This window comes from Hyperolius riggenbachi, chromosome 1, assembly GCF_040937935.1.
Source record: "Hyperolius riggenbachi isolate aHypRig1 chromosome 1, aHypRig1.pri, whole genome shotgun sequence".
Taxonomy (NCBI): Eukaryota; Metazoa; Chordata; class Amphibia; order Anura; family Hyperoliidae; genus Hyperolius; species Hyperolius riggenbachi.
This window is the reverse complement of record NC_090646.1, coordinates 130,343,922-130,370,519: the sequence shown is the minus strand read 5'-3', so window position 1 is coordinate 130,370,519 and position 26,598 is coordinate 130,343,922. Positions and strand designations below refer to the sequence as shown.

At 42.3% G+C, this 26,598-nt stretch overlaps 1 protein-coding gene across 9 annotated transcripts in view; it reads left to right on the top strand.

Annotated features, from left to right (window-relative positions):
• The window catches only part of FRYL (FRY like transcription coactivator), a 456,322-nt gene that overhangs the window by 327,866 nt on the left and 101,858 nt on the right, over nt 1–26,598 (top strand). For all 9 annotated transcript variants that reach the window (XM_068278548.1, XM_068278549.1, XM_068278550.1 and 6 more), the window contains 9 exons: nt 895–1,027; nt 5,346–5,453; nt 12,506–12,743; nt 13,678–13,863; nt 16,628–16,714; nt 19,148–19,416; nt 21,707–21,902; nt 23,967–24,091; nt 26,063–26,120. In XM_068278548.1, the coding sequence (XP_068134649.1) occupies nt 895–1,027; nt 5,346–5,453; nt 12,506–12,743; nt 13,678–13,863; nt 16,628–16,714; nt 19,148–19,416; nt 21,707–21,902; nt 23,967–24,091; nt 26,063–26,120 (1,400 nt within the window). The remainder of the gene's footprint in view (nt 1–894; nt 1,028–5,345; nt 5,454–12,505; nt 12,744–13,677; nt 13,864–16,627; nt 16,715–19,147; nt 19,417–21,706; nt 21,903–23,966; nt 24,092–26,062; nt 26,121–26,598) is intronic.

The window sequence follows — 26,598 nt, the reverse complement described above, 5'->3', positions numbered from 1 at the left end:
CTGTCCAGAAGACGTTTAAACAGTAGAGGGCGCTCTACTGTTTAAACTTCCTGCCGGGACAGGAAGTTCTGTGTAGCTGCAGCCGGTCCGGAACCCAGTGCGGAAAGAAGACAGCGGGGACCAGGGGACTCGCGCCGGCCGAAACAGGTAATGTATACCCGCTGTATTGCGTCGGTCGTCGGGCATTCGAACGCCGCTATCGACGCACTCCCGACCCACCGGCGATCGAGAAAAATCTTCCGCACGGACGGATCAACGGGAATCGACGGGAACGATCGATTTTGGACGGAAATTGATCGTTCTGTCAGCGGTGTGCGCAGCGATTTCACAGCCGATTCGATCACTGTGATCAAATCGGCCGTATATTGGCGGGAAAATTGTTAGGTGTATGGGCCCCTTAAGATACATCCATGCATATGGACATATCTAAACAAAATTATGTTATGGCCCACCAGTCAGAGCAAAGGGCCAGTTGGGAGGCCTGAGGAGTGGGACTAGACCCAACACTGACTGATAGTTCTTATCTGATTCATAAGGTGCAATCTCTTCCTGTGGAGCTGTACGGCATCTGTCATTACCATTGGTAGTTTGGTAACACAAATACATGCAACTGAAAATTGGTCTTAAAGCGGACCTTTACCAAACGATAGGGGGAGGGGGATCTAGATTATATATATATATATATATATATATATATATATATATATATATATATATATATATATATATATATATATATATATATATATATATATATATACACACATATACACTCACAGGGTTACTACACATTTAGTAGTGTAAATTAGGCCCACCTCCTCACTGTCTGTCTGTAAGCACCACCCACATACAGTACTGTCGGGATTACACCCATGTTTTGCTGTGTCTGTGCAGGCATGTCTGTTTACTACCCGCAAGTGCGCAAGGCGATGGACAGCATACTAAGACATCTGGACAAAGAAGTTGGCAGGCCAATGTGCATGACGAGTGTGCAGATGTCTAACAAAGAGCCTGAGGATATGATCACGTATGTATAAGTGGATAATGCCTCTATTTGCACCTGAGCTTTTGCAGATGTAAGCCTTCTGAATGTTTGATGTATTAAAGCCAGTGATCAATAATGATCTGAGAAGCTTATGTTGGCCAGCAATTACTGTACTGTACAAAGCTGCTCAGTGCTGCTAATTAGCTTGAAAGCATGCGTATTGAAAAAAGTAAAGGATTAGAGGGACTCGTTCAGGGGTGCAATCTGACTGGCCTCACAGAGATGCTGTGCACAACTTAAATGGAGTGAAATCTGTTATTGGCTGGTGTTCATAGCACCGGACTCACAATGGGAGTAATCGCTACTTTTTACTTAGTTATAGAACTCCACTGAGCAGTGTTTGGATCTAAAATGCTGTAACTCTGCTATTATCCTAAAAATAAAGTATATAAGATATACGTAGGCTTCTTTCACACTGTACACTGAAAAACTGATGTGTTTAGACTGATCAGATGTTCCATAGCATGCTTTGTGACACATGCAGTCATAAGGATCTGGAGACTGACATGTATTTCTTTAAAATGCACATTGCCTGGCTGTCCTGACGATCCTTGGCATCTAATTCTTTTAGCCATAGACCCTCAACAAGAATGCAGATCAGATGTTTCTGACAGGAGTTAGAGTGGATTAGCTGCATGCTTGTTTCTGGTGTGCGATTCAGACACTACTCCAGCCAAAGTGATCAGCGGGACTGCCAGGCAACTGGCATTGTTTGAGAGGAAAAAAACTATGGTGGCCGCCATATGCTTTTCACTTCAAGGACCACTATCATGAAAATTTTTAAAATGCGTGTATAAGAAGTAATTTTCTCCCAGGGAAAAATGCACCACAAATGCACATCAAATTACTTTTCTGCTCTGTTGCTGTAGCTTACATTAGGCAGTATAAATCTAACACACTATGGACTAGTCCATCTCCTAATGGGGGATTGTCAGTATTTCCTTTATTCCACTCCCTGGAAAGAATCTGTACAAAAATGTTGGCCAGCTCCCCTTCTTGCTCGCACACTGTTCTGGTAGTTGGACTGAGCAACTGCCGTCCAAGATGTGCTTTTGGAAATAAAGAAAATCTGAGAATCTGTCAGATTTTTACAATCCATTGTAAGTGGCAGCGACATAGGAAAAAAATAAATGCATAGTGCATTTTACTCTGGAACAAACGTACATTTTAAAAATATATGCATCATGCATTTAAAATGTAATATTTTTTCCCGATAGTGTTTCTTTCGGGTTAACTTTAAAGGACATCTGAGGTGAAAGTAAACTGATGAGAAAAACAATTGTATCTATCCTCCTTCTCCTAAAAATGACTTTTTTAGATATCCCACAGTTTTATTTTATATTTAAATCTAGTTTTAAAGTTTTTACTGTTTCATTATCTCTGCTCAATGACACTTTCATTGCAGTATGCCAGAGCTCAAATCTATGAATTAATGACCTTTTATCTCTTTCCTGCTCTCAGAAGCCATTTACTGACAGGAAAGTGTTTTATGGCTTTAATTATTTATCAGGGAGGGTTATGCTGTAGTCTGACCCAGTCCGACACGATCCCCTCCCAGACAGAAACTGTCACTTGCACACCTGATGTTTAACTCTTTCAGGCAGAGAAAGAAAGAAAGGAACACAGCCTAGTTATTTGTGTGCTTGGCACTGTATGTACACATGTCTATCTCACCATGTCACATGTCACCTCGGTTGTCCTTTAAAATGCATATGATGTGAAGTTATCCATCCAGTTATAACTGACAGCATCCGATACAGTGTCAAAAGACCCTTACCTGCACATCCTCCTAGTGTTGAGGAGAGTGACTGTCCATGGGGTGTTTAAAGCACCTGAACTGAAAATTAACAGTCAAAATAAACATCCAGACGTCATACTTGCCTCCCCCGCGTAGTCTGCTCATCCATCTCTTTCTCATCTCCTGCGTCCTGTTTGTCCACTGTGATTGATGGACCTCTCCGTCCTCCATTTCAAAAATGGCAATAAGAGCTCTTGTTGAGGTTACCATGATCCCCTGAACAGGATGAGAGGAGATGGGGGTGGCAGCAACAGCAGTAAAAACTTAGCAGAACTCGCAAGTCTTCCCCAGTGTGCTGTAGATTGTTTACTACTGTAGTTCAGTTCAGATTTCCTTTAAAATAGATCACTCTGTCAATAGCAGCTCTCCATATACACTTAAACATGTGACATAAGCTAACCAAACATAAGCAGGCATTTGCAGACAGGATATATAACGCTGGGCATACACGGCTCGATTTTGCCGCTAGATTCCTCGCCTGATCGTTTTCCATGCTCGATTCTGCAGGTAATTCTCTTAGCTTCCACTTGTTTTTCTTATCTTTTCCCATTGTCCTCCATGCAGAATCGCGCCCAGAAACGATCGAGCGGGAGATCGGACATGTCGGAAATTATCTATTAAGCCATCTAAATGGCTCAAAATCGAGCCGTGTATGCCCAGCATAAATTCGGATATACAAAAGTATTAGGTTGACCAGAGGAGATGTGATTCTTGTCATTTTGTTTTGTAGTTAAAAAATTCAAACACGTGCATAACCGTATCGGCATGACTGAGTAGCAAAGATCATTCATAACGGACTGTCCAAATATTTCCCAGAGTTTGCACAGTGGTGAGGAAATTGGATCCGTGATCCTACATAATACGTTTCTACAGTAAACACAGTAGCTGGTGATTCATGAAACAAGGCAGTATATCTAAAAAGATACTAGAAATCTAAAAAAACTCAAGCAAATTTGTTCATGCTTAAAGTGACCACGGCCTCTTCTTTCACACCTAGGTCAATCCCGTTTTTGGAACACCAAATACTGGGCATATACTATTTAAATGTGGTGAATAATCAATGTCTACCTGATATTGATCGTGTACCACTATGCCACATTAAAGGACAACTGAAGTGAGAAGACTATGGAGGCTGCCATATTTATTTCCTTTTAAACCATAGCAGTTGCCTGGAAGCCCTGCTGATCGATTTGGCTGCAGGAGTGTTTGAATAACACCAGATACAAGCATGCAGCTAATCTTGTCAGATCTGACAATAATGTCAGAAACACCTGATCTGCTGCAGGCTTATTCAGGGTCTATGGCTGAAAGTATTAGAGTCAGAGGATCAGCAGGATAGCCAGGCAACTGGTATTGCTTAAAAGGAAATAAATATGGCAGCCCCTATATCCCTCTCACTTCAGCTGTCCTTTAAGATGATAGATCTCTATTTGATTGAATAATAAAGACTTTAGACCTCTGTACGTAAAAAGTGACTGTGACCTCTGTGCATATTTTAGTTGTTTGCAAAATCTGCTTAGTTGCTGGATGAGTAGAGCCAGTGGACATTGTCTACCGGATTGTTGAGATTTGACCCTAATGCAGCAAAGTGTGTTTTTGTTTTTCTGAATGTTTGAAGTTGGGGAGTTGCCATTGGCATTGTTGTGCATTTAATCTCCTGGAAAGGGTAGAGTAAAGCTTGGCCATACAGTGGTCAGATAGATAGATCCCTCTCAGATCATTATGCCGGTACACACCATGCAATTTCCCATCAGATAGACAGGTCAAACAGATTATTTCCTACAGGTTGATTTCCGATCAATTTTCCGATCACTTCTATACAACATCAATCGGAAATCAGATCGGACCTGTTGGAATTAATCGATTTGACGCCTCTTTCTGACAGAAAATTGCATGTTGTGTTCCAGGCAGTACGTGGTCAAAGAGGGAACTAGCTGATCGAGTCCCTCCACATACTGAACACAGAATTTTAATAGTTTTTAGCATGAAATCTGATAGAAATCTATCTAACAGCAGCATTTCACTGTTCGATGCAGTGCTGCTCTATGGACCATCGATATTCTGCCATTTCCAACTCGCCGCCAATCAATCAAAATCGATATATTATTACTATATATATTATGTGGACTAACTAATCTTAAACGTATTCCTCATTTTGGCTATCAAAGTGAAAATACAGTATATGCATATTTTATATGTGCTTGTCTGCCCATATGAATGGTTACCTAGATTACCTTATACTATGTTACCTTATACCACCAAGAACAGATGCTGTCAATTTTTCCTAACCGTAAACACACAAAGATCTCTCTATAGACACCACAACCCTGCAGCACCCATAGTGCTGTTGACTGTTGTAGAGGTTGATTTTTAAGACAGATGCAAAGAAAACGGGAGCAATAGTGGAGAAGTTGACCAGAACAACCAGCCACTCTCATTGTATGTTCATTTCAGAGCTCTGACTGTTAATTTGATTTCTTCCTGCTGTGTTTTTTTTATCAGAGGTGAAAGGAAACCCAAGATTGACTTGTTCAGAACATGCGTTGCTGCTATCCCAAGGCTTATTCCTGATGGCATGAGCAGAGCGGACCTCATTGAGTTGCTAGCAAGGTAAGTTTTCTTATACAGTGAGTTTCACAATTCCGTGTGCACATCATAAAGTAGAAAGCTACCGTATGTACGCATTTAATGTTAGGTACAAATGAGATTTTCTGGGAGATTCCAACATGTCCGATCTGATTTCCGATCAATTTCTGATCGTTTTCCTATCTATTTCCCGTGGAATTGAACAGAAAACGATTGAAAATTGATCGGTAATCAGATCGGGCATGTCAGAAATAATCGATAGGACAGTAAATCTGCAAGAAAATCTCATCATGTGTATCTAGCATTAGACTTTCCTCAGCAGACATGATTGTTCCTAGATCAGGCGTCACTTTAGCAATCCTCATGGGTGGTTCTTTGATTCCTATCGTTCCGTGCAGGAGCTTCAAACAATGTTCCCCCAGCTTAGGGCTAGTTCACAATGGGCCAGCAATCAGCAAAGCACTGCTGCTAATGCAAGTCAATGATCATGTTCACACTGTAGCGATCGTTAGTGATTAGCAATTTGCCGAAATCTCAAACATGGTGTATGCAGCATTTTTGGAACGATTGCATTTCAATGTTAAAGAATCACAAAACGCAATCACTCTAAAATCACTTTCCTGAACGGGATATACAGCGTTTTGCTGATTGAGGACAATCAGCAAAATGCTACCAAGTGCTAGCCCTAGTGTTACTTCCACATTCACTCCCCTCTCCTCACCAAAGAGTAGTGCATGCTGCTTGGTTGGTTGTCTGAACAGCTCTGGTCTTTGACTTGCAGCCTGAAACTATCTTTAAGGATTGGTCAAGGTTATATGTAGCTTAAGTTTCAAATGTTGAATCATGCTTTGTTCTTCAGCAGCAATGGTTTTATATACAAGATCTTCTCAAAAAATTAGCATATTGTGATAAAGTTCATTATTTTTGTAATGTACTGATAAACATTAGACTTTCATATATTTTAGTTTCAAATACACACGACGGAAGTAGTTCAAGCCTTTTATTGTTTTAATATTGATGAATTTGGCATGCAGATCATGAATACCCAAAATTCCTATCTCAAAAAATTAGCACATTTCATCCGACCAATAAAAGAAAAGTGTTTTTAACACAAAACAAAGTCAACCTTCAAATAATTGTTCAGTTATGCACTCAATCCTTGGTCAGGAATCCTTTTGCAGAAATGACTGCTTCAATGCGGCGTGGCATGGAGGCAATCAGCCTATGGCACTGCTCAGGTGTTATGGAGGCCCAGGATGCTTCGATAGCGGCCTTAAGCTCATCCAGAGTGTTGGGTCTTGCGTCTCTCAACTTTCTCTTCACAATATCCCACAGATTCTCTATGGGGTTCAGGTCAGGAGAGTTGGCAGGCCAATTGAGCACAGTAATACCATGGTCAGTAAACCATTTACCAGTGGTTTTGGCACTGTGAGCAGGTGCCAGGTCGTGCTGTAAAATGAAATCTTCATCTCCATAAAGCTTTTCAGCAAATGGAAGCATGAACCCACTTTTGAAACAGAAACAGCGGCAGAAGCGCCTGACCTGGGCTACAGAGAAGCAGCACTGGACTGTTGCTCAGTGTTCCAAAGTACTTTTTTCGGATGAAAGCAACTTTTACATGTCAATCGGAAATCAAGGTGCCAGAGTCTGGAGGAAGACTGGGGAGGGGGAATTGCCAAAATGCCTGAAGTCCAGTGTCAAGTACCCACAGTCAGTGATGGTCTGGGGTGCCATGTCAGCTGCTGGTGTTGGTCCACTGTGTTTTATCAAGGGCAGGGTCAATGCAGCTAGCTATCAGGAGATTTTGGAGCACTTCATGCTTCCATCTGCTGAAAAGCTTTATGGAGATGAAGATTTCATTTTTCAGCACGACCTGGCACCTGCTCACAGTGCCAAAACCACTGGTAAATATAGTTACATAGTTATTTTGGTTGAAAAAAGACATACGTCCATCGAGTTCAACCAGTATAAAGTACACCACCAGCCTGCTCCCTCACATATCCCTGTTGATCCAGAGGAAGGCGAAAAAACCCTTACAAGGCATGGTCCAATTAGCCCCTAAAGGGAAAAATTCCTTCCCGACTCCAGATGGCAATCAGATAAAATCCCTGGATCAACATCATTAGGCATTACCTAGTAATTGTAGCCATGGATGTCTTTCAACGCAAGGAAAGCATCTAAGCCCCCTTTAAATGCAGGTATAGAGTTTGCCATAACGACTTCCTGTGGCAATGCATTCCACATCTTAATCACTCTTACTGTAAAAAACCCTTTCCTAAATAAATGGTTAAAACGTTTTTCCTCCATGCGCAGATCATGTCCTCTAGTCCTTTGAGAAGGCCTAGGGACAAAAAGCTCATCCGCCAAGGTATTATATTGCCCTCTGATGTATTTATACATGTTAATTAGATCCCCTCTAAGGCGTCTTTTCTCTAGACTAAATAAACCCAGTTTATCTAACCTTTCTCGATAAGTGAGACCTTACATCCCACGCATCAATTTTGTTGCTCGTCTCTGCACCTGCTCTAAAACTGCAATATCTTTTTTGTAATGTGGTGCCCAGAACTGAATTCCATATTCCAGATGTGGCCTTACTAGAGAGTTAAACAGGGGCAATATTATGCTAGCATCTCGAGTTTTTATTTCCCTTTTAATGCATCCCAAAATTTTGTTAGCTTTAGCTGCAGCTGCTTGGCATTGAGTACGATTATTTAACTTGTTGTCAATGAGTACTCCTAAGTCCTTCTCCAAGTTTGATGTCCCCAACTGTATCCCATTTATTTTGTATGGTGCTAGACCATTAGTACGTCCAAAATGCATGACCTTACATTTGTCAACATTGAATTTCATCTGCCATGTATGTGCCCATATAGCCATCCTATCCAGATCCTGTTGCAATATGACACTATCTTCCTGAGAGTTGATGATTCTGCACAATTTTGTATCATCTGCAAAAATAGCAACATTGCTCACTACTGCATCTACTAGGTCATTAATAAATAAATTGAAGAGCACTGGACCCAGAACAGACCCCTGTGGGACCCCACTGCTAACAGTCTCCCATTTTGAGTACGATCCATTGACCACAACTCTTTGTTTTCTGTCCATTAGCCAGTTCCCTATCCATGAACACAGACTCTTCCCCAGTCCTTGCATCCTCAACTTTTGCACCAGACTTTTGTGGGGAACAGTGTCGAAGGCCTTTGCAAAGTCCAAGTATATCACATCTACAGCATTCCCAATATCCATATTAGCATTCACTACCTCATAAAAGCTGAGCATGTTAGTCAAACAGGACCTGTCTTTAGTAAACCCATGTTGATGCTGAGAAATAAGATTATTTTCTACTATGAAGTCATGTATAGTATCTCTTAGTAACCCCTCAAATAGTTTGCATACAACTGATGTTAAACTTACAGGTCTATAATTTCCTGGATCAGATTTTTTGCCCTTCTTAAATAATGGGAAAACGTGGGCTGTACGCCAATCCACTGGGACTCTGCCAGTTGCAAGAGAGTCACAAAAGATAAGATAAAGGGGTTTATCTATAACTGAACTTAATTCCCTTAGGGCCCGAGGATGCATGCCATCCGGGCCAGGTGCCTTGTCTATTTTTAATTTATTTAGTCTTGCCTTCACTTCTTCCTGCGTTAAGTATTTAATATTACAGTTAGAAGATTGAGACTCTTCTGCCTCTGTAGTTTGCAACAGTGCTGTTTCTTTTGTGAAGATAGAAGCAAAGAAAGCATTTAATAACTCTGCCTTACCTTGGTCATCCACCATTGAGTTCCCATCCTCATCCTTTAGGAGTCCTATACAGTCAACCTTTCTTTTTTTAGAGTTAATGTACTTGTAAAACTTTTTTGGGTTAGATTTGATATCCTTAGCGATTTGTTTTTCAGCTTCAATCTTTGCCTGCCTAATTTCTTTTTTTACAATTTTTATTGCACTCCTTATAATTGCTTAGTGCAGCCTCGGTCCCCTCCTGTTTTAAGACCTTATAGGCATTCTTTTTCCTCTTCATTTTATCTTTAACCTTTCTATTCATCCATAGAGGCCTTCTTTTATTCCTAGACATTTTGTTTCCATATGGGATATACATACTACAGTATTGATTGAGTATAAGTTTAAAAGCTTGCCATTTCCCTTCAGTGTCTTCCCCTTGTAGTACATTATCCCAGTTCACCAAACTTAGTGCCTGCCTAATTTGAGTGAACTTTGCTTTTCTAAAATTCATAGTTTTAGTGGTCCCGCTGCCCCGTGGCCTATCAGTCACCAGATCAAACGTTATCATGTTGTGATCGCTATTTCCCAAATGTTCTTGAACCTGCACATTTGATACATTATCTGGTCTATTAGAAATGATCAGATCCAGTAACGCATGCCCCCTAGTTGGTTCAGTTACCATTTGAGTCAAGTAATTGTCCTGTAGTGCTGCCAGAAATCTGCTGCTTTTACCAGAATGGGTAGCCTCAATACTCCAGTCAATGTCTGGAAAGTTGAAGTCGCCCATAATTATGACCTCATTTTTACCTGCAGCTTTTTCAATCTGCTGTAGTAATCGCAGTTCTGCAGCTTCATTAATAAGAGGTGGCCTGTAGCATACCCCAATAAGCAATTGGCAACTTTTATTTCCACCATGAATATTTACCCAAACGGACTCCACATCTTCGCAATCTTCCTCCATCTCATCGTTGAGGACAGCTGTAAGAGAATTCTTAACAAAGAGACAAACCCCTCCACCTTTTTTCCCTGTTCTATCCCTCCTAAACACATTGTATCCTTTTAAATTAGCTATCCAGTCATGGCTTTCATCCATCCATGTCTCGGTTATTCCCACAATGTCATAGCCTTTGTCATTCAGAATGAACTCTAGTTCGTCTAATTTATTTGCAAGGCTCCGAGCATTGGTTACCATGCACTTTATATTTTTACCACCACATTTACCAACTTTGTTTACATGAAATTGGCTACTTGAATTTTTACCAACCTCCTTAATCTTTACACTGTCCCCACCCCCCTCTCCACCCTCCATAATGATAGGTTCCCACTGTCTTTTTACCTCATCTTGTCTACGTATTGAGACTTTATCCTCCCGCCTCCCCCCAGGTCCTAGTTTAAAATCTCCTCCAACCGTTTAGCCATCTTCTCCCCCAATGCAGCTGCACCCTCCCCATTAAGGTGCAGCCCATCCCTGCTGTAGAACCTGTAGCCGACTGCAAAGTCTGCCCAGTTCTCCAGGAACCCAAACCCTTCCTTCCTACACCAATTTCTCAGCCACTTATTTAACTCCCTAAGCTCCCTCTGTCTCTCAGATGTAGCACGTGGCACTGGCAGTATTTCAGAAAACACCACCTTGGAGGTCCTTGCTTTAAGTTTATCTCCAAGTACCTGAAAATCCTTTTTGAGGACCTTCCATCTCCCACTAACTTTGTCATTGGTGCCAATGTGTACCATGACAGCCGGGTCTTCCCCAGCCCCACCCAGTAATCTGTCAATTCTTTCCGCTACATGCCGAACCCGAGCACCCGGGAGGCAACAGACTGTACGGCATTCGCGGTTTCTTCGACAGATTACCCTATCTGTGCGCCTAATAATTGAATCCCCTACCACCAGTACCTGTCTAGCCTTAGCTGCACTCCTATTCCCTTTCTCGTTACAGCAGTCTGCCCCTTGGTTGCTAAGGAGCACATCCTGCTGCAGCATTGCTACTCCTGAATCATCCTCCCCAATATTACGCAAACAAGCATACTTATTAGTGAGGGACAACTCGGGACTAGCCTCCCTGCCACTTTTTCCCCTACCCCTTCTAACTGTGCCCCAACTAGCGGCTGCCTCTGCTTCTTGGTCCGGCTGTACTCCACCCTCCTCATCTTCAACGGTTCCATCCAGTGTCTGGATCGTGAGATCCAAGCTCTTCTCCATGTTGTGTATGCTTCTCAGTGTTGCGAGATGCTTATTTAGCTCTGCGACTTCCGCCTCTAACTGAGCAACACGCACACACCCAGGGCAACAGTAAACACCCTCAATCCGCTGATCAAGGCATGCATACATGTTGCAGGATGTACACTGCACAGCATCGTCCAACATGATGACTTTTGTGTGGGGAAAAATTATTTAAAGTAAACTGTGGCGGTAAAAGATGAAACGGGAGATTGAGTGTAGCTGGGGAGGAGGAGAGGGAGAGTAAGTAAAGTTGGGGAGTGAGGGGAGGAGAAGGGGGGGAGGGGCGGGAGGGGGGAGGAGGGGAGGAGAAGGGGAGAGGGGGGGGAGGAGGGGAGTGGGAGGGGCGGGAGGGGGGAGGAGGAGGGGCGGGAGGGGTGGAGGAGTGGAGGTGGATTGAGTGAAGTTGGGGTGGAGTCCTCAAAATTTAAAGACTACACCACAGCGTGCCTAGCACATTCTAACCAATGCAAAAAAACGCAATATTGATTGAAGGTTTTTTTTTTTTGTTTTTTTTTTAGTCCTTACCTACTTCCTCTCACCACTCTCTTTGTGCCTGTGTTGTAACGCCTGTTTTTAACGCCTATGCCACTTGTGTCGCAGCCACTTAGTGAGCAAGCCACAGACTGAGCAAGCTCAGTACTGAGTCCTGAAGCTGACCAAATACCTCCTGTTGCAGCTAGTCCCTCCCCCTAGCCAATTATATAATAATATATTATATTATTATAATATATTATGTATATATTATAATGTGTTTGCTGTGTGTTGCTGTGGCTTACTGGCTTTTTGTTATTATACTTGGTTGTAGAAGAGAAGTATCATTAACTAGAGTATACTTTTTCCAGTAACCATTTTAACGCTCACGAAATTAGAGATACAAACACAGCAGGACGGTTTCCTCTGTCTCTAACCGTCTCTTCTGTAGGTGTGATTGTGCGCTTTGCAATTCCCAGGTGAGGGAGCTCATTTCTTTAGACAAGTGTGTGGACATATATACAGCACACATAGGAATTACCAATATATTGTTGAAGCGTGAAGCACTTTAAACAGCTGTCAGCGTTCGCCTCCTGTGTGGAGATAAACAATGCTCGGCAAAGCCCACCGAGTTAAATGTCTGCTCTTTTCCTCACCAGGCTTACAATTCATATGGATGAAGAGCTGCGTGGGCTTGCCTTCAACACTCTACAGGCGCTAATGCTTGATTTCCCTGACTGGCGGGAGGATGTCCTTTCTGGATTTGTTTACTTCATTGTGCGGGAGGTGACTGATGTGCACCCGACACTTCTGGACAATGCCGTGAAGATGCTGGTCCAGCTAATAAATCAGTGGAAGCAGGCAGCTCAGATGCACAATAAGAACACAGACACACAGGTAATTCCAGGATCCAGCCAAGCATATGAATCAGAAACTGGCAGCAAAACTACACAGGATAGTAGTCGCTGAATGCTTGTAACCTACTGTGAAGCTGTGAGGTGACGCTCAAACCAAGAGGTTTACTTCAGTTCTAGATATAGTGGGGAAGATGTAGAACCACTGTCAGTTTTTGTTTGTTTTGTCTCCTCACTAAGGAAAGAACTCTCATTCCCTCTCCAGATGTTTGGGGGTACGTTGACAGGAAATGAGATGAAATTTTTTCAGTGGAACAAAAACATCCATAAAAATCTGACAAGGTTCTATTCCCTCCCCTGTTTCTAAACCAGAAATAAATATTTAGGCTGCACTTTAAACGAGATTTGAACTCTTGCACAGAGCACAATGAAACGTCTTTATTCCACACACAATGAAGAAATTCACTGCTCTGTGTTCTGTATTTGTTTATCCAGATCAAAGTGTCTAATTATTTGTTATCAGCAGCTGTGAATAGACTGCAGGCAGCTCTTCCCATACAGCAAATGAGGCTTAACCCTTGTGTAAAAGGCTACTTTTACAAATTGTGCAGTGCGATTGTCCTGCAACAGGAGAGCCCAGGGCAGGACCATCACACCACACCATTTCCCCTTGCATATTACCCTGCTGCAGAGTGTGCCGACGGTAATATATGTAGCTCCACCCACCACTTAGTGGCTTATCCCTGCTTGACAGGAAGTACATCACTTGAAGTTCAGATGCTTCCTTGTCTATCCTCTGCTTTCTGTAGTATTTTTAAAAGTTGAGCTTTATAGTCTGTATATTGTGGTAGAAATGTCTAATATAAACACGACTGGTTATTCAACTGTTATATAGATTATTGTGTAACCCCATCTGCTGTTCTTGAGCTGTGATGTAAGAAATGTTATATCATTGCTGTCTGTGTTTTTTTTTTCAGAGGGGCTTGTCCAATGGAGGATCCCATACGCTTCCTCTGGAGAGAAGTCCTTTCTCCAGTGTGTTCCATGTGGTGGAAGGCTTTGCTTTGGTCATCCTGTGTAACAGTCGGTCCTCCACCAGGAGACTGGCCGTCAATGTCCTGCGAGAGATACGAGCTCTGTTCACAGTGCTGGAAGTTCCCAAAGTAAGAGATGTTTAACGTATATTTCCTGTAAGGAAAAAAAAAAAGCCTGTACTGAACACTTGTCTCTTTGGCTCAGCTGAAATCCTATAGCATATTTACATGACATTCTATTTACTGTAGTGGATCTTTAACTTCTGTGAAGTGTTGCAGACATTTTCTCTGGTGTTGTATCTGACACCAATGTACAGCAATCACCGCTCATGAATGAGTAGGACAGGAAATTGCTTCCCTCTCTTCTCTTTTCCAGATTTACCTTGTTCAGAGAGATGCACCTGACTCAACATTGCTTACTTTTTAGTGCCCTTATAGGTGACCTAAAAGAGCAGCATTTAAAGGTGCCTATTCACGGTACAATTTTTTCACCAAGTGCGATCTTTCGATTGCGATTTTTACGATCGTATTGTGTAGAAAATTTGCCAATTTATGAAGGCAATCGATAGTGAACGATTCTTTGATAGATTGCTTTATAGGATAAAATCGATACGAAAGTTGGAAAATATGATCGCATTTGAAGAAAGAATTGTTCAGTAAATGTGAATATTCGATAATTGCCTTCAGATTACTTACGACCATTTAAACCACATTGAAAGATCGCATTTAGTGAAAAATTGTACCGTTAATGGGCACCTTTAGGCTGAGGGTGGCACTCCATTTAAAGCGGATCCGAGATGAAAAACTAACTATAACAAGTAACTCGTCTATATATCTTATCTAAAGTTTAGATCGTTTACACAGCATATCTAGCTGCAAACCGTTTCAAAAGTTTATGATTATTTATTCCTGTGATACGAGGGCAGCCATGTTCTGTTTGTCACAGGCTGAGGGCTGGAGATGCTATCAGCTTACCTGTGTGTAAATTCAGTCCCCTCTCCTCCTCCCTCCTCCCCTCTGCCTCAATGGCTTGTAACCTCCTCCTCCTCCTGCCCAGACTGAGCTCCCATAAACCCTTGCTACGGGGCCAAGGCACTGTGAAAAGCTGTGGGTGAGGCTTGTGTAGTTTATAGGGAATTAGAATATTTAAAACAAAACAAAAAAGTGTTTGGCTTGAGGAATGCCCTATAAACTATGAAAGGAACACAATTATGCAATGAGTAAAAGTTTATCTCGGATCCACTTTAAGCTAATCCTAAGGAAAGAAACTATTTAGGATCTAAAAAAAGCACTTGGCATTATTTATTCCACTAAATATTGACCACCTGTGCCAGTGTTGAAGGAACAGATACTGAGAATACTGCACACACCTACATACACAGATGAGTACACTTTCTTAATTCATGTACACATGGACATGCATAAACTAGACAGAATGACCATCCTCAAACAGAAACCAGGAAAGGGTTAAGATGAAATGTGGCCAAGGTAAGGTATAGTCTTTTTGTAAGCTGAGGTGGAAGAGTAGTCAGAGAAAGTGGCAGCTAGGCCCATTGATGCCCACTAGGCCCCAGGCAGTAGCCTAGGTTTCCTTGCGGATGATCCAGCTGTGACAGAAACAGCTATTTTAATGTAATTTTAGGGCCCTAATTTCAGAGTAGTGTTAAATAGTAAATAGGGGGACTTGGTTAAGTTTTAGCACAAGTTGCCTATTTGTGACTGTGTGCGTTTGCTTTTTGTTACTGCTCAAAACACACGCAAATATGGGACTTAAAGGAATTTTGAGGCTGGCATATTTATTTCCTTTTAAACAGTACAAGTTGCCTAGCTGCTAATCCTCTGCCTCTAATGCCTAGTGTACGCCATGCAATTTTCTGTCAGATCGACTGGTCGAATCGATATCTTCTGACAGGTCCAATCACTTTCCGATGGATTTTGTACAGAAGTGATCAGAAAATCAATCAGAAAAATGATCGGGTATCAGACCGGACCTGTTGGAAATAATTAGTTTGACCCTTTGAGCTGATGGGAAATTACATGGTATGTGCCAGGCATTATACTTTTAGCCATAGACTCTAAACAAGCATACAGTTCAGCTGTTTCTGACACAAATCTGACAAGATTAGTTGCATGCTTATTTCAGGTGGGTGATTCGGACACTGCTGAGGCATGAAAGAGCAGATGCCGAGCAATTTGCATTGTTTAACGGGACACTTACGTCGCTGTAAAAAAAATTAAATAAACAGTTTTACTTACTTGGGGCTTCTACCAGCCCCCGCCGCCAGCTAGATTAGTTTTCGGCGACAGGCCTGGCCACGCGTATCCTTTTTCGCATTCTTTTGCGCAATAGTGTCCTGCACCTGCGCTGGATGCTATTGTGCAGACGCAAGAGCCAACAATAAGACTTGCTGGTGACGAGGGACCGGAGGATCAGTGAGTGACTGCGAGGGCACGGGATGGCTGCAGGGGGCTGGTAGAAGCCCCAGGTAAATAAAACTGGATTTTTATTTTTTTTTTATTTTTTTTTACAATTAAGTATCCCTTTAAAAGGAAATCCATATGGCAGCCTCCATATCCCTCTCACTTCAGGCGTCCTTTAGCCTTCTGAATCTGATTAGTCCTGTGCAGCGGTTTGGTTCAGCCTAGCGGTGTGATGCTCACCACAGAGCAAACGAAACTGACTACTGTGAACCCAAATAACTGCACTACTTATGCCTTCTTTTGAGGACCTGTTTATTTATTCTGTGCATTTGTCCACTGTGGCTGCCCTGATGAAGTTAAAGATCTATAATGCGAGAGAGATAGCTTGTGGTTGGAGACTTTATCTCAGTATTTCAGTAGCATATTTTAGATTTTGGTTTTGCTATAGTAGTATTTTCATTTCATTTTCTAGGGAGATGAAGAGCTGGCCATTGATGTGATGGACCGACTTAGTCCCGCTATTCTAGAAAGCTTTATACATCTTACAGGAGCGGATCAGGTAAGATGATATGTATTACTGTTGTTTTAAAACCTGTATTCAGCCAGAATTGTTATCAAACCTCTGTCCGCCTTCTACCGCCACACTAACAGTAATACTGTAAGGTGATTCAAAAAGTAAAACATTCTTTAGGGAATATTAGCCAAATTTATTCTTAAAAAAGGGATCCTAAGCCTTAAAATAAATAAAATGAACTTGGGGCTTCGTGCAGCCCCTGCAGTCATCCTGTGCCTGCGGCATCACTCCGCGATCCTCTCCTCAGCTGTATCGGCCTTCGATCAGCTATATGCGCAGCCCCAGGCCGCATGCACTTCCTGCACAGCAGCGTTCTGCGCATGTGCAGTATGGGAAAAATCGCTTAGGCCTGCGGCCAACCACGACTGGCCAGCTTTGAGGGGTTCACTACTGCTGACTGGAGGGTCACGGAATGGCTGCGCAGGTACAGCATGACTGCGGGGGGGCTGCAAGAAGCCCCAGGTAAACTCCTTTTTTTCAGGCTTAAAATTCCCTTTAAATTAGAGCCACTCCTTGGCAGAATCTTATGAACCTGCCATTAAAGCCTCACATCCCCATTTGCTAAATAATCTTCCACCTACCCCTCCTGTATTCTTATTGTAAAGGGTGTTGAGCAGCCGGGATGAGCAGGGGAAACCGAAATTGTTTCACCTGCCATAAAATGAACCAGCTTGTTCATTTTATGGACCACGGCAGAGAGGGTTAACTTTCCTATATTGCCACCTCTTATCAATGCTCTACACATTGCTTTCCATCTTCCCGACATTGGAAGGTATGCTAACCTTCTCTGCCGGGGCTTACCCCCACTAACACGCTTGTCATCTCGGTTAAAGTTTTTCTTTAACCACTTCCCAACTGAGGGGTTTTACCCCCTGACCACCAGAGCAATTTTCACCTTTCAGCGCTCCTTCCATTCATTCGTCTATAACTTTATCATTACTTATCACAATGAAATGAACTATATCTTGTTTTTTCCGCCACCAATTAGGCTTTCTTTAGGTGGGACATTATGCCAAGAATAATTTTATTCTAAATGTGTTTTAATGGGAAAATAGGAAAAAATGTGGGGGAAAATTTATTATTTTTCAGTTTTCTGCCTTTATAGTTTTCAAATAATGCATGCTACTGTAATGAAAACCCATGAAATTTATTTGCCCATTTGTCTCAGTTATAAAGCCGTTTAAATTATGTCCCTATCACAATGTTTGGCGCCAATATTTTATTTGGAAATAAAGGTACATTTTTTTAAGTTTTGCGTCGATCCCTAATTACAAGCTCGTAGTTTTATAAAGTAACAGTGTTATACACTCTTGACATAAATATTTAAAAAGTTCAGTCCCTAAGGTAACTATTTATGTATTTTTTTTTTTTTTTTTTTTTTTTTTTTTACAAAAAAAACATTAGGGAGTGTGGGAGGTGAGGAGTTAATTTTTTGGGTAAAACTAATGTAATTGTATGTGAAAAATCCTTTAGGGTGTAGTTTTACTATTTGGCCACAAGATGGCAACAGTAACTTTTTGTTTATTGCGACCTGCAGGCGTCCTTCTGGACGCTTGCAGGAAGTACTAGGAGGCTGTGAGTAGTTTTTTTTTTTCACAATGATCGTGCTGCTTATCGGATAAGCAGCAGATCATTGCGGGGCTTAGATCAGCGAACGGGAATGGATTTTCCCGTTCATTGATCTCTGGGCGAGCGCCGGCGGCGTGTTTGCTAGCGAAGTGCGCGCGGGCAGCGGTGGGAGCGCGGAAAGTACGCATTTCTCCGTCCCTGGGGGTGAAAGGATGGAAAAAGGGACGGAGAAATGCGTACGGCGGGGGTAAAGTGGTTAAAGTAAATCACAGACGAAGCACCCTCATTTATTTTACCATATATATCAGTGGGAACATTACAGAAAACCCCTACTCTGCTCTCTTTCATTCTTCACTGCTCAGCTTGCTTCTAATCAGCCCTGATAAAATCCCCAACTGAGCATTCAGTTTGCTCAGGAATCATTATAGCTGAGTCATTATAGCAGAGCAAGAAGGGGGCAGGCTTGGGCTTGAAAAGACATCAGAGAAGACAGACTCAGCTATAATGATTCCTGAGCAAAGCCAGACTGAATGCTCAGTCGGGGATTTTATCAGGGCTGCTTAGAAGCAGGCTGAGCAGTGAAAAATGAAACAGAGAGCAGGGTAGGTGTTTTCTCTAATGTTCCCACTGATCTATATGGTAAAATACATGAGGATGCTTAGTCTCTGGTTTACTTTAAGCATAACACTAACCCACACAGTAGCTTTCTTTTGCAGTCAGAAGTCTCACACTGACCTGTGAGTTGTTGGAGTATTTCCATCAGGATTATGTGGCTTGTTCGGTTTCTGTTGTGTACAAAGTTTTGTATTCTGTATTACCTCTCACATGGATCTCTTTTCTTGCTTATAGACCACCTTGCTGTACTGTCCAAGTTCAATCGATCTGCAGACTCTTGCAGAGTGGAGCTCTTCGCCAATCAGTCACCAGTTTGATGTGGTCAGCCCTTCACACACCTGGATCTTTGCACATGTCACGCAGGGCCTGGATCCATGGATAATAAGCCTGTCCAGCTTCATGAAACAGGAAAATTTGCCCAAGTACTGTCCTACAGCTGTCAGCTATGCCTGGATGTTTTCTTACACTCGTCTGCAGCTTCTGTCTCCACAAGTCGATATAAAGTAAGATATCCACTTCAGCCACTGAATTTAGGACACATTTGTTTCATTTTTATTAAAAGGACTTATAAAGGATACCAGTGCCCTACTATAGACTAAAATGAAAAACAGCAGGACTAGTGATTACTAGTTCACCACTGCCATACATACCTTACCTTCCTTCACTGGTGTTTTATTTAGTGTAGGTTTTGTAAAGCCTCCCCCTGTCACAGGTGCTTGAGTAAAATCTTCATAGCTAGGACTATGGCTCTTCTTATACTTCCACCAGTACTAGCTCCATATACAGGGCCATATTTAAGCCAAGGCCACATAGTCCATGGCCTAGGGCACCACAGGATCAAGGGTGGAAAGGGCAGTAGGCTATACAGAAGGGGGAGGGTCATATGGCTTCTTATACCAGAGGGAAGGGGGGGCGTGTCATCAAAGGGGGGGGGGGTGAGTCATTAGGCTGTTCTAAACTGGACAGGGTGGGGGGGGGAGAGGGTTATCTGGCTACCTATACTGGAGGAGGTGGGGGGGGGGCATCTGGCTGCCTATTCTAGAAGGAAGGGTCAATGGGCTACCTATACTGGAGGGAGGGGGGAGTGTCATTTGGCTTCCTATACTGGAGGGGGGGAGGGGTCATCTGGCTACCTATACTGAAGGGAGGCAGCTGCTGACAGTGGCCTTGGGTGGCAAAGAGTAAAACTCCAGCCCTATCCATATATTATAATCCTTGGCAGAAAATCCACCCCTTACTTTGTATTAAAATACTGTATATAGTCTTTATTTCAACATTTTGGTGGGCTTTAATTGTTAAAGATGATAGAAATGGAACAATACTGCCATAGGGTTAGATCATCAGGCTTGCGTCATAATGGATCTCACCTGTGAAAGCAAAAGAACGTGTTTAGTATGCTGAAACAAGGGATCGAATTAGTTTGTGTGTGACTGCTTATTATTTTCAGTATTTTCAAGTCATCTTCACCAAGTTTGCAGTCAATGGCCCATAAGCCATTCACTTTTTCACCTGAGTTTTCTACTAGGTGATATTTTCTCTACTTGTAAATAAAAAGCCTTTTACACCCCCAGCAAGCAAACAAATACTCAAAATAAATTTCACAGTACCTTTTCACCTACTTTTCAGTACTTTTATAGTTGAAAACTGCTGGAAAGTTATTTTAAATCGAAGGTGAAAAATTATCTCCTAGGAGAAAACTCAGGTGAAAAGTGAATTGCATATGGCCCAATGTGTTTGGGATGGGACTGTTAAATGCTTGAGATATTATTCAACAACAGTATGAACAGTAGGATCTAACACTTTCCACCTTTCTCTCTTCTTTCAACCAGGTGGAGAAAGCTCACGCATTCTAGAATGTTTTCTACGTCATTTGTGTTCAAACTTCAGTTTGCCACTTTGTTTTTTCTAAACTAAAATATTATAATGGCAAATGCAGTTGGATCCTCCAACTTGCACAACAAGCAGGCTATCCCTGCGTTGCTTAAATAGAATGTTGCAGGGAAATTGCCTGATACAATACAGATTCATTCTTGGTAACCCTTTGCGGACCCACGTAGTTGAAATCCACATCATGCTTGTGGCTGTAAGCCTCAGACATGACGTAGATTTCGCACTGCACGGTCTGCACATTCCCACTGCGATTGCACACACTTGAGACCGGAGACTAAGGAGCCACCCAGATTGGCTCCTGATCACGTGATCGCTATGATCACCGGTGAGCTTAGTGATCACAATGTAAACAATTCACACTCGCCTTCCACGTTCACCCGAGGATCACAGCTCCTGACTATCCCCTTAGGCATCCAGCCCCGTACCGACTGAAGTACAAGTCCCAGCCTGATGATGTCATCAAGCCAGGACCCCATACTTGTGTCAGTACGGGACTGATTGTTGTGATGCCGGTCACAGCTGCTCTGCGCTGGAGAGAGGTGAAAGGTGAGTAATCCTTACCCTGCCTTGCTTCCTGCTGCCAATCTCTCCGGGGGGATGAAAGTTAGTAAAGGGCGGGGGAGAGACTGGGGCACTAGAGACTGCTCCGGTCTTTAAGGAGGCCAGAGTGGTCAGTCCTGAAAGATAAGGTTGACCGTGTCCTGGCTATGACTGGCATATGGAACAAATGTAGCAAGTGGAGTTTTGTAACATAAGCAGTTCATATATCTAGCCTAACATAAAGTTGCACACATTTTTAGCTCACAAAATTATGAAGACAATCCTTAAAACAACATGATAGCGGACATAAATCAATACCTTCTACTGTGTATTAACTTTGTTTTTGGACATCTTTATTTTCAGCAGTCCCATTAATGCAAAAAAAGTGACTGCAGTTGCCGGCAGCGATTCCTATGTTGGTCTGTGGAGAAACTACTTAATTCTTTGCTGCAGTGCAGCAACATCCTCATCCTCTTCAGCATCTACTGGTTCCGTGCGATGTTCCCCTCCTGAGACGCTGGCGTCTACCCCTGACAGTGGATATAGTATTGACCCAAAAGTAGGTCACATGTTTTTGGCTGATTTCGTGACAAATTTCTTAGCTTTCACATAGTTTCTACACTTGTGGTGTTTTGTTTCAAATGTATGTGCCTTACAGCTTGTAGTTTTCTTCCCTGCATCTACTGACTAAATATAAACACACGTGTATTGGTAAGGACACCTGTAAACCATAACAGATTTTTAATGAATTTAAAGACCACCTGTTCTAGCAGGACATAAAAAATAATTTAGGAGACACACTTTTACATTAATTATCCTGGTTTCAGCATCAGAAACTCTTCCAAAAGTTAGTAATTGATGTATATTGGCATGTAACCACACCCTCCCAATGATATTTAGCCTAGACTTTAGCATCTCACAGTGGTTCACCTTGCTTGGAGTAAAGATGCCGACATCACTGATGAAGTAAATAGTTTAAATCCAGATTGGCTAAACTCATGCACTTCAAAAATCTGATGAAGAGCATACACTGTGGAAGCGCCTTTAGAGTAAAGCTTCTCAAAGCTGTGGAAGTAATAGCTTTTATCAGAGCCGGTTCTAGAATTTTTGCTGCCTGAGGCAAACTTGAGAGGATGCGCCCCCCCCCCCCCCCACCACCCCAACTTGATTTAGAATGATCGCACAGCACCCAACAATTTACTCAGCTTCAATTAATGTTCTCACATGACATGCTGCAGCTCAACACAGTAGCACACTGGCTGGCTGCGAGTCTGTGAGTCTTGTTCTCTTTCTACTCTGACTGCATGCTGTTAGTGTAAACACAGTACAAACCTGCTGTCCCTGTAATCTCTGCCGCCTGACGCAAATGCTTCATCTTGCCTCATGAGAGAACCGGCCCTGGCTTTTATATATAATATTTCCACTTTAGTTGTGTTTATGGTTAGAATGAAACGGTGTATGTCACTAGCCAGTCCTGAAAGGTGGATAAAAGTGTTTAAAAGTGTCCCTAAATAGTAGCAACCCTGATATACAAATCAGAACTGACAAGAACTCACACACTCCGATTACTGAGCTGTGCAGATAATCGGCAAGTTCAAAAACTGCTTTTAGCTGCACAATGCATTAGTAGTTATGAAAGCATCATTTTTTTAGAGACAGTCTATCTGATTATCCAACAAATGACCGGGCTGTATTCACATGCCATTTGAGTTTAGTCAATCTTCCAAGTAAACCGAGTCCTCTGTTTGACCAAGCCATTCTGCTATTGTCCTGAATCACTGGAACTTGGATTTATTAAAAGAAAGTGCTTTTAGGGTGTGAGGCCTGATCCACTTGCGGTGCTTTGAAATTGCTGGTAATTCCAAAAGCGCTAGGCTAATGTTAGCCAATGCTAACTGTCGCATTTGCAGTTTCCTCAAATCGCAATCATGACTCCTGCAGCATTTTTGCAATTTGCCCAGAGCAATCACATAACCGGCAAATCATTTGGTTGCAAAGAGGATTAAAGACACTTGCACTAAATGCAGCAGGGACAGATACAACCACACCGGGCTTACCTGCAGCATGCTCCAATATTGATCCACAGTTCAGTCAAGTAGAGATGAAAAGATATGGGCACAGCTGCTAAAATACCCTTTATTTGTGGCTGGGTAGACGCATGCAAGTTACAGCAGTGGGGGGGATAGCGAAGTCTGACAGCTGTTTCGCAGGGAATAGCCTTGCTTCATCGGAGTCATAAGAGTCTACCCAGCCACAAATAAAGGGTATTTTAGTAGCTGTGCCCATCTCTTTTTATCTCTAATTGACCTAACCGGCAAATCATGATTGCACCAGTAAATACAGAACGCCTTACTTTGCGCTTCCTGGAATTGCGGTGTTTTCTGAAAATGCAAGTTGGTCCGAGGCCTCAGTGTAAACAAACCTCCTTTGGATCACATCTGACCACAAGAAGAGTTGTAATTGGTTCATGAATCTGTGGATGCTGATGTGCATGCACTCACCTTTTGTTTTGCATTTGTTTGTTTTTTCCTGCCAAAGTACCTTACATTTGAAATAATAATATTGAAGAACAGACTTGTATACGTTTTGGAGAGGAATGTTTAACCATTGTGCTATTTTGCAGAGCTATGGCAGTCCGTCCCCCTCATCCCTATTCAAGCTCATAGTACCAATGATGCGATCGGAGAGCATGGAGATCACAGAGTCTCTGGTTCTAGGCCTTGGCAGGACCAACCCTGGAGCATTTAGGTGAGATGTCTGTTTATCGGTCACAAACAGAATCATCAACAAACTGATTTTCAAAACTCCTAAAATCTGCTTTATTTTAAAAAGAATGGTTTACTCACCCAGTTTTTATTATGAATTAATATCTAAATTATCTAGCATGCCTCTTGCCAGAAAATACAGGTAGTCCCTGGTTAACTAATGAGAAAGGGACAGTAGGTTTGTACTAAACCTGAATCTGTCCCATAAGTCGAAACACTGTACCATCCCTATCCCCTGTACCTTCTCTCTATGCCCTCTGTGCTTCCAGTGTCACCTCTGTTCCCCCATGCCTTCCGTGTCACTGTTTGTGCCACCTGTGCCCTTCCACCCACCCCACCATGTCACCTCTGCCCCCTGTTTACTCAGTATCCCCCTCTGTGCTATCTTTGCCCCCCACTGGGTCACCTCTGTCCCCTGAGTGTACAAAATGTTATTTTACCAGCATTTTTTTTTAGTTTTGTAAAATCGATTTTCTCAAAAACTACAACTTTTTGGAAAAAAAATGGACCACAGAATCAAATTTCACACTTTCGTATCACCGAACCGTTTGAAAGTCGGGGACTACCTGTATGTAAATTTGTAAATGCACAGATTTTAAATGGGTATTATGTATTTGGACTTAAAGGGCAACTGTATTGAGTAGAATGGAGACTTTCATATTTATTTCCTTTTAACCACAGAAGGACCACAGGCTTAACCCACTCCCCCCCCCCCACCCCCAAGGCAATGCCATTTTTCACAAAATGGGCCGCTGCAGCTTTAAGGCCTCGCTGCAGGGCCGTACAACTCAGCAGACAAGTGAGTCCCCCCCCCTTCTGCCCACCAACCTCTGTTGGTGGGCTTTGATTGATGCTCCCAGGATGTTTGTTTGGGTTTTTTTTTAATAAATATTTATTTCTATTTTTTGTTAATACATTTTGCTATTTATTTATTTATTTTTAAAACCCCGCCAGCCAATCCGCATGTAGTGGAAACAGGCCCTAAAAGTATTAAAGGCAGAAGATCAGTAGGCTAGCCAGGCAACTGGTATAGCTTAAAAGGAAATAAACATGGCAGCCTCAATATATCACACTCACTTCAGTTGTCCTTTAAAGTGTACCTGAGGGATAAAAAAAAGATACTTGCCTAGAAAGAGGCAAGCCTCTGGATCCTATAGAAGCTTCCTATGTCCTCCTCGCCCCCTCCAGCGCTCACTCAATATAACTGTGCAATTTCATTGGACAGACTGTAAAATACAGACATACAGTGCAAAAACAACTCTGTGCATTACTAATTAGTGCAATTTTACTATCCTGTGCATTTAAAGGAGAACTGTAATGAGAGTTATATGGAGGCTGCTATATTTATTTCCGTATAAACAATACCAGTTGTCTGGCAGCTCTGCTGATCTATTTGGCTGCAGTAGTGTGTGAATCACACTAGAACAAGCATGCAGCTAATCTTGTCAGTTCTGACAATGTCAGAAACACCTCATCTGCTGCATGCTTGTTCAGGGTTTATGCCTAAAAGGATCAGCAGGACTGCCAGGCAACTGGTATCACTTAAAAGGAATTACATATGGCAGCCTTCATATACTGCTCACTAGAGTTCTCCTTTAAAAACAAAAAGGAAATGCTAATAAAGAGTTTTACGTATTGTTGAATGTGCTGAGGTTGCAACCTGAATTGTCCGTTATATCTTTCTGTTGTCATTTTGCTGTTTACGGAAAATGTTAAAAGTACATTTCACTTGATTGTTGATTTTCTCATCCCTATTTGCCAGTGTGAAAGATGTGGTGTATTAATAACAAAGTGTGATCCAGCCTAAATGGCGCTCTGCACTAGAGCACTCTTCCGCTAGGGTTTAATTACAACCCGCGCCTGTAAATATTTAGTAAACAACATAATGTCGCCGGTCTGAACAGCTGCTTCCGTGTACAGATGTCTAACGCTTCTATTTGTTATTTGTACCTAGGGAATTAATAGAGGAGCTGCACCCTATAATTAAGGAAGCACTTGATAGAAGACCAGAGGTAATTATACTAAAAGCATTATCTTACATGCTAAGCTTGCTGTACTTTCCATAAACTGGAATTCAGAAAAATACTCGACCCAGTAGATTTATACAGTCTCCTTTTTAGCGCTATGAAAAGCTGAAAGTACCAGATGTTGTAGAGAAATCGGCTTCTAATGCACTCACTGCTAATGGCCCCTTCCCATTATCCACATTGCAGGCAGGCACTTCACAGCAGCATGTTTTTAGCCTTTTTTAAGCTCAGATATCTCCGTGTTTTACTAAAGCAAGAAATAAAATCCATTTGAGGATCCTTGTTGGGTGACTATCATAGCTGTGGAAGAGCTTGCTCAAAGGTAGATACTGGATGGGCTTTATGCCTGGGACACACCATGCAATTTCCCCTTGGATCGCCAAGTTGAAACGATCATTTCTGTCATGCCTGATCTCCTCTCGAACAAGAATGGGAGTGTATATGGTTTGTCGTGGTGTTGGTC